General features: G+C 43.4%; 1 protein-coding gene across 1 annotated transcript; it reads right to left on the reverse strand.

Moving 5' to 3' along the window:
• Positions 1–2,901: 2,901 nt before the first annotated feature.
• On the reverse strand, positions 2,902–7,313 carry LOC107573917 (zinc fingers and homeoboxes protein 2-like). The gene is made up of 2 exons (XM_016260373.1): positions 4,781–7,313; positions 2,902–3,988 (listed from the first exon to the last, which is right to left on the reverse strand). Exon 1 carries the CDS (start codon positions 7,207–7,209, stop codon positions 4,792–4,794), a length of 2,418 nt encoding a protein of 805 aa, XP_016115859.1. The 5' UTR covers positions 7,210–7,313; the 3' UTR covers positions 2,902–3,988; positions 4,781–4,791.
• Positions 7,314–9,087: the final 1,774 nt, after the last annotated feature.

A 9,087-nucleotide genomic window follows, 5' to 3' on the forward strand; every position in this document is an offset into this window, starting at 1 on the left:
GTCTTAATGCTGGATTAGTTTCAGCTTTTGTCTTCTCCAGATGTTAACTGATGGACTGGAGTGCTGTGGATTATTGTGATGTTTTTATCAGCTGTTTGGACTCTCATTCTGACGGCACCCATTCACTGCAGAGCATCCATTGCTGAGACACTGATGCAGTGCTACATTTCTACAAATCTGATGAAGAAACAAACTCATCCTGATCTCTGATGAGCACATTTTCAGCACATCTTAATCTCTATAAGCAGGCTTGATGTGTTGTGTGTGAGAGGAACTGGAGAACACTAGATCAGATCAGATCAGATCATCCCACACACACTCACACTCACTCACACTCACACTCTCACACTCTTCACTCTCACACACACACACATACACACACTCTCACTCTCACACTCTTCACTCTCACACACACACACACACACACTCACACACACTCACACACACACACACACACCCACTCACTCACACACACACACACACACACACTCTCTCTCTCACACACACACACACACACACTCTCTCTCTCACACACACACACACACACACTCTCTCTCTCACACACACACACACACACACTCTCTCTCTCACACACACACACACACACACTCTCTCTCTCACACACACACACACACACACTCTCTCTCTCACACACACACACACACACACTCTCTCTCTCACACACACACACACACACACTCTCTCTCTCACACACACACACACACACACTCTCTCTCTCACACACACACACACACACACTCTCTCTCTCACACACACACACACACACACTCTCTCTCTCACACACACACACACACACACTCTCTCTCTCACACACACACACACACACACTCTCTCTCTCACACACACACACACACACACTCTCTCTCTCACACACACACACACACACACTCTCTCTCTCACACACACACACACACACACTCTCTCTCTCACACACACACACACACACACTCTCTCTCTCACACACACACACACACACACTCTCTCTCTCACACACACACACACACACACTCTCTCTCTCACACACACACACACACACACTCTCTCTCTCACACACACACACACACACACTCTCTCTCTCACACACACACACACACACACTCTCTCTCTCACACACACACACACACACACTCTCTCTCTCACACACACACACACACACACTCTCTCTCTCACACACACACACACACACACTCTCTCTCTCACACACACACACACACACACTCTCTCTCTCACACACACACACACACACACTCTCTCTCTCACACACACACACACACACACTCTCTCTCTCACACACACACACACACACACTCTCTCTCACACTCTTCACTCTCACACACACTCTCTTCACTCTCTCACACACACTCACACTCACTCACTCACACACACTCACTCTTCACTCTCTCACACACTCACACTCACACTCTCACTCACACACACTCACACTCTTCACGCTCACACACACTCACACACACACTCACACTCACACTCACACACTCTTCACTCTCTCACACACTCACACTCTCACTCACACACACTCACACTCTTCACTCTCACACACACACACTCACACACACACACACACACTCACACACTCACACTCACACTCACACTCTCACACACACTCACTCACATGTCTGGTCAGCTATCCTTGTGGGGACTCTCCATAGGCGTAATGGTTTTTATACTGTACAGACTGTATATTCTATTGCCCTACACCAACCCTACCCCTAAACCTACCCCTCACAGGAGACTTTCTGCATTTTTAGATTTTCAAAAAACTTCATTCTGTATGATTTATAAGCTTTTGTACCCGTGGGGACCACAATTTAGGTCCCCACCGTGACACGAGTGCCCATGAGTCTGTGTGTACTCAGGTTTAAGTCCCCACCAGGATATATAAACCTGTACACACACACAACTCGCACGCACGCACACACACACACACACACACACTCACACGCACGCACACACACATACACACACACACACACACTCACGTTTTATGTTTCTTATTGGAACTGATTAATCATATGCAATATTTTGACAATATTATGTTTTAAAAAAATTAAAAACATTATTTGTATTTGATAATATAGACAATATTCAGTTTATGAAATGGCATTATTCGTGGATAATTTGGGCAATATTCTGTTTTTGAGTGGAAAAAAGTGTGCTAATTAAAAGAAAACAAAGAAGGAAAAGAAAGTTGATGAGACTAAATGCAATATTAGTTTTTTTCAGCTGCTTACACACAAAATCCTCTCTTGTCACACAGTCTCTGAAAGCTGACACTCAAACAGCAGAAGCACACACCAAATCTGCAAAAACATTCACTAATTCTCAGACTTTGACTCGGTTTTTAATTTCATAAAATACTTTTTGCAAAACACAACACACAATTCTCTGCGTAACACACACAAATCTAACAGGAATTAATATTACGGCAAAGCTGTTTGCAAATGTTAGCTTTTGAGATGTGTTTGTGATATTTTGAATGCAGTGCTTCATTTTGCAAGAGATGCGAGGCATTTTGCATTTTGTGCAATTCTTGGATTTGTGTGTAAAGTTTTGAAAAAAAAAAATGAAAAAAAGGCAAAGTTTTGAAAATGTGTAAGCAGTTGGAAAAAACTAAGTAATAATACAGCATAATGAGAAATTTACAAGCAATTTTCTGTAGGCCGGTCATTTCTGACTGAGAACACCGCAAGTAAAGCCCCAAAAAAGTACAAAAATGATCACAACTTTTGGGTTAGTTGCTATACCCTGTGTGAGCAGAGTCAGCAAGTTTTAGTCCAATATGATGACATTATCTAGCATGTTCAGGAAAAAGAAAATCCTCTCCAGACGAAGATGAAAACAAGCTCACCTTCCAGCGTTCCTCATCCTCGACCCAGCGGTTCTGAGTTTCTCTCTGAACCAAGCACAACAGGGCAAAATATAATATAATAATAGAAGTTGATTTTCACATTAAACCCAACTGAGCTGAAGTACTACACTACCCACAATCCTCCAGAATCTGACCTCTCTGAAGAACAGATCATGCGTTTGTCCAACATTATGAAACACACATTACATAATCCTCTGTATTTGTGATGTAACGTGTGAAATCTCAGTTCCGTCTCAGTCGTGACCCAAAACTGCCTAAAAGCAAAAACAATCAGCAGGAAGGATTAAAGTGTTAGTTCACTCGACTTCTAAATGTGGGGAATGTTTACGCCACAGCGCACAGTAATGAGAAATATCACAAAGTCTGCGCGTGTGTTGGGTGTTTTTGGCCTCGAGACGTCTGCGAGACATTTCCGTCGCTCAGATTCATCATGATCTGCTATTACGAGACTGAAGTGAATCTATGGAACAAAACGAAGGGAAACAAGCTTCATATGGCCTATCATACAGCAATGGCATCTCAAACAAACAGCATAAATCTGGCTGCGTTTTATTGGATTCCAGCGGCGGTCTGTGTGTGAAGAGAGTGTGAGCGTTTCAGACAGATGCAGATACAGCAGAGAAACAGTTCATTACAAGTGAGCGTTTGTGTGTGTAGATTGCAAACAAACCAGCTTAAACATCAGCGCTGATGTGTGTGTGTTCACCAGCAGAAGAGAGAATCATGACTCCATCTGTGAGTGTAATCAACAGTGTGTTCTGTCAATAAAGAGTCCCGTCTGTATAGAAGAATCATATTATGTGCTGTCGCAGGTCATGTGTCCAGAGAAGCTTCCTGGCATCTCCTTCCACAGACGGTTAGGAAATGTCCACTAAAAAACAGCCAAAACTTGTTCCCATTATAAAAATGTAACAAAATATGCCATTAAAATGTACAGATCTGCAGCATATCTGCAGTAAAGGTACGTTTGCTCAGTTACATTACAACAACATTCCCACAATGCTCCAGTCTGACGCCTTTGTGCCACGCAGAAGTGACATCAGTGGTTCCTAAAGCGCTTCGATGAGCGCCGCTTCTCACCTGAGGAGGGAAAATCACAAACAGCTCAGGAGACAAATCCACTGAATATGTGAACATTTAATATCAGCTGTCACACACATTTCATCGGAAAGTGAATTCATGCTTTAAAATTCATTCAAATATTACATGATATTCAGATATCATAATTAAATCTCCCACTGAAGATTGACCTCCAGTCATTGTTTTCCATTAATATTATTGTTTTATTCAGAAGAATGATACAGATTCAGTGCAAGTTAAACCCCATCCGCCCCATTTGGGAAATAATGTTGACTACAATAATTTAAACAAATTTACAAAAAAAACTAATTTAAACAAATTAAAGATGAATCCTAATGAAGCTTAAAACAAGAGCAGTGAGTGATTTCCTTGTTTTTGCGGTTTGATTAACATTAAAAAAAGTGCTGTCACTTTAAGACAACGCACGGATACAGTACGTTCAACCGACTATATCTGCACCAATTACAAACTTACTAGAAAAACCAACCTTATTAGAAAAACCAACACTTGAACATACATTAGTGTGATAAAAACTACCTAAAATGATGAAAACCATCTTTGGGAAAAATGTATTTGAAGTGTAATTAGATTTTTTAGTTCGGCTTAGTTCCTATTCGTTTATGGAGAGTGGGGGATTTATGGCCTATACTGCAGCCAGCCACCAGATGGCGATTTAAATGTTTTGGCTTCACCTTTCATGATGTGCACAGCACTATTTTTAACATGACTGAGGTTTCAGAGTTTTTGCCACAACAGTATGTGCAACACCGTTCTGTTCATCCTTAAACGTACCTTCCCATCTTCTAATCTGTGTCTGAGAACAGCTCACATGTGTTCCCTCCACAGTCCTCTCTGCCCTCACCAATCCGCTCCCCGTTGCTCCCCGTGTTGTCAAACCAGTTTTCGATCTCTGGGCTGCTGGGTTTGGTGTTCTCTTCTCTCAGCAGTCGTTTTGTTGCGATGTTCCGTTCTCCAAACATCTCCTTCCGGTCTAGGACGCGGCCCTGCTGAGGTAGCCGACTATCTCTGAACCAGCGGACAAGTTCTGTGCGAGCCAACCGCGCCTGCATCTCCAGACGCCTGAACTCTACGGGCGAAGGCCATCGGTTCTGGACAAAGACATTTTTGAGAAGGTTCGCAGACTTGCTGACTTGAGGCACAGGGCTGAAGGAAAGGTTGCCAGAATGTCTCTGAGCTCCATTGAGGAGCGTCTGCTGGGACTCCCGTTTAGAGCCCATGGAGTTCAGCAGGGCTTGTTCCAAATCATCTCGAAGTGCTCTGCGCTCCAAGAACCAGCTTTCGATTTCCTCTCTGGCCATTCTAGTGGTGATCACGAGCTGTTCGACCTCATTATAGGACGGAAAACTGTTCCTCTGAAAACTCTCCTCTAGAAGCTTCATTTGTCCAGGACTCTTGTCCTTCACTCTCTCTAGCAGAGGAAACTGAGTGGGAACTGAACGCTCCCTCAGAGCAAATTCAACACGTGAGTTCAGGGAATCATTTTGGGAATTTGTAGTTTGATCGAAAAACAAATGCTTAGCATCCCCATGGGGCATTTCTTTGTCATTCGGACTACTGAAGCCTGTGAATGCTGGAGCAGCTGATGCCTCTATAGACTTAAACTGAAGAACTGGTGTCGGGGATGAGGACAGAGGCACAGCCGATGGAGTCTGCATGATCATTGGCTTACTCTCTTGTGGGGTCGCCACAACTGGTGCCAAGGGCATGGTTACACCATTACCAAACTTGTTTTTAGCAACAAACGAAGAGGGTGAAGTATGATTGCTCATATGCTGATCAATTACAGATCTTTTGAGGTTGGTGGACACTATGGGTGACAAAGGGAGTCTTTCTTTGGGCAGCTCTGAAGGAAATGCCACAGGTATCTTCTCTTTAGATTGAGCCATTGGGGGTTTCCCTTTAGGTGGGACAAAATGTGCAGCAACAGGTCTCTTCATGTCTGAGGCCACCAAAGAATCAGGGCTAGATGTTCTAGTCTCTGAAAGTCCAGGAGAAGAAGCGATAGCGAGTCTTTCTGGAAGTGGAGCTGGTGGAGGGGGCATGCGCAGACTCTCTTTGGGGTCTCCGGTTGGGCGTTTGACTTCTGAAACCAAGAGTGGAGTTCCTAAAGTGCGCTTAAGCGTCTGTGCCCGACGGACTGCTGTAGCAATGCCAGGCGTACAAGTAGTAGGCGATCTATCAGTTGTGATGTTTGATGCAAGACTGGTCTGCCCAAATCCATGACAAGTAGCTTGACAAGGGTTGAGTGGTTCTCCAAAAGGTGCAGGCCAGATTTTACAGATCTGGTGTGCAGGTGCTATGCTGCCATTGAACATCTTTTTACGGGCTTCTTCCACTTCTTCAGGGGACCAGGTGATGCCCTGCTTCAGTCGCTGAGTGGTGAACCATACCTTGATCTGGTCCTCAGGGTGCCTGGAAGCAGCAGTGAGCCAGGAGAGCTCTGCGTGGGTCGGATATGGGAATCGGCTAAACGATGTGATCAGGCTGACATTACTGTCCAATATGGGGTTGTACTTGGTGGTGTGAATAGGAACTGCGATTGTTGGAGAGGTGCTGAGATTGGGGGGTCTCTGTAGCAGAGGCGTTACGTGACTCGTAGGCTCTGAAATAATGATTGTACCATTTACCCTCACAGCTCTGATCTCATCCTTCAGCACTGGACTGTCCAGCTCCTTCTCCACATCCAGTCCTTTCTCCAAAATGCTGCTGTTTTCCATTGGTGTCTTTCCAGTTTCTTCATCTTCTGGATTGCTGGAGTCTCCAAACAGTCCGGAGTCGTATATGATGTCTGGAAGGGATCCTTCATTTTCCCTCTCAATGGTTTGCTCCAAGATACTTTGGCTATCCAGTTTGATATGCCTGACCTTAAAACGGTTCTCCCCGGGGTGTTGAACTTTATTATGACATGAGAGGGAGTCAGACTTGTTGGTACTGAAATTGCAGATGGTACAAAGGTAGAGTGAACTGACTGGACCTTCAGACTTATGATCGCTAAAGTTCTGCTCCGATGCAGAACCCCCCTCGGACTGCTCCTCTTCCTTATCATTCAGTGATGTGCAGTTTTCGTCTGCTGTGAGCGGCACAGGTGAATATCTGCCCAACACGGTCTTTGCTGAAACATCCATTTCCACGGAGTCTTCTGCAGTGAAACTGGTTGCACGGAGCACACAGGGGTTGGACGACTTCCTTCGGCTTGACATGATGAGTATGGTGACGGTGGCAGGGATGGTCTGGTGAGGGAGTTTAATGTGGAACGGGGGGATAGGAGTGAAGACCCAGCATTTGGGCAGAAGGCATAAGATGCTCCCTCAGACAGGGAGCTTCAGCGGCGAAACAGGGTGTCATGGAGGCCCGTCACACAGAGCTCACCTGCACAGATACAGAAAGACTTTATTAGACTTTAACAGACTGAGGTCAGTGACACCAGTCAGATCCTGTAACTGCTAGAGCACGGCACAAGCAATCCCAGTGCTGTGGGTCTGATTCCCATGGAGCACACATTCTGAGTAAATCTTTACCCTGAATGCACCGTAAGTGGCTTTAGATTAAAGTTTCTGCCAATTGCATAATGCACCATTTTTTTTAATGTTTTGAAATAAGAGTACTCTTGACTATGTAAATATACTGTAACTTTTCATGACAGAAAGTTCCCCTCGATTAATTATAACTGATTATACGGGATGGGCATCCCGTGGTAACTAGGAATTACACAAACTTCAGCCTGGATCCAGCCCTTACGAAGATCTGAGATGACCGAACACCTGAGAAGAGATGATGCCAACCCTCAAACAACATACAAAACTACCAAATTTGGCTATAAGTTTGATCGCAACATATAATCATTGCTGCTGATAGTGTTCACTGTACATTTCTGCCATATAGACATCACGTTGACATAGTCACCACTGACAAGCTACTACTAAATATAATGTAGAAACTTAATTTTTTTGTAAAGCTGCTTTGAAACAATTTGAATTGTGAAAAGCGCTATACAAATAAACGTGAACTGAATTGAATTATATGCATTATAAGTGGACTTCAGGGAATAAAATTGTCCTTAAAGAGTTCTTGATGTCTCTGATTTTAAAGTCTGTCTAAAGGTTTTCTAAATATAGAATTTCAAGAGCAAAACTCTTAACATTGGATAAAGTCAGGTTCAAAATTCTTGTTTGGATTTGTTGACATAGAAATAAAGTTTTTCCAGAGGGGATTTTGGATTTCTCTTTTTTATCACACCCATAAATCAGAAAAAACTGTCAACAGACAGAAAACAAACACATTTTCACAATGTTTTTAGGAGTAAAATGTCAAATCAGTGTGAATGATATATGAACAAACCTTCAGAATATAGAGAGGAATAAAACTAAGTTTTGGTGTGTGTAAGTGGAGAAAGAGAAACCTTTACAGATACGCATTTTCACCATGTTTTTTGGGGAATAAAAGGTTGTATAAATCAGTGTGAATGATATTTGAACAAACCCCTCAGTAAAAACCTGAAGAATATAGATGGGAATAAAACTGAAAGTTTTGTTGTATGTAAGTGCTGCTGAAACTAAAAAATTGTGCATATGAAAACACTGTCTAAGCAGCAGTATCTGCAACTGCAGTGTGGTTCAGACTACAATTAAACAAACACCTCTGATGAACAAAAAGACTCACTTTTCAACAGAGAGACTGAGGAGAGACTATGCGTTTGCACAGAAGGTTCATGAGTTCAGGCATTCCAGAAGCAAAGCCAACAGCTCAGCTAAGACAGAAGACTTACCAACAGCTTTAGCTAGAATCACAGACCGAGAGCAGAAAGAGAAAATAAAGTTTCTAGCTGGCAGAAAAATGTGAAACAGGTTTGTATTCATTTGTAACTAATCCCAAACGTTTGGATGTGGCGCTCAAGGCCGCAGGTCAATGAGACGATTCTGGCACACGGAGGAGATTCGACTGTGAGAATCCAAACACACACGGAGCCTCAGGACAATTCACATGAATACATTCATCACAGCAGCAGAAACGCAAACAGAGGACGCATTGTACTCTCACACACACACACACACACACACACACACACACACACACTCTCT

The sequence above is a fragment of the Sinocyclocheilus grahami genome, unplaced genomic scaffold (assembly GCF_001515645.1).
Source record: "Sinocyclocheilus grahami isolate Dianchi unplaced genomic scaffold, SAMN03320097.WGS_v1.1 scaffold2067.1, whole genome shotgun sequence".
NCBI classification, from domain to species: Eukaryota; Metazoa; Chordata; class Actinopteri; order Cypriniformes; family Cyprinidae; genus Sinocyclocheilus; species Sinocyclocheilus grahami.

Bases quoted from the DNA above. Each gene is read 5' to 3' on its own strand.
- LOC107573917 (XM_016260373.1), bottom strand. From the start codon at position 7,209: ATGTCAAGCCGAAGGAAGTCGTCCAACCCCTGTGTGCTCCGTGCAACC.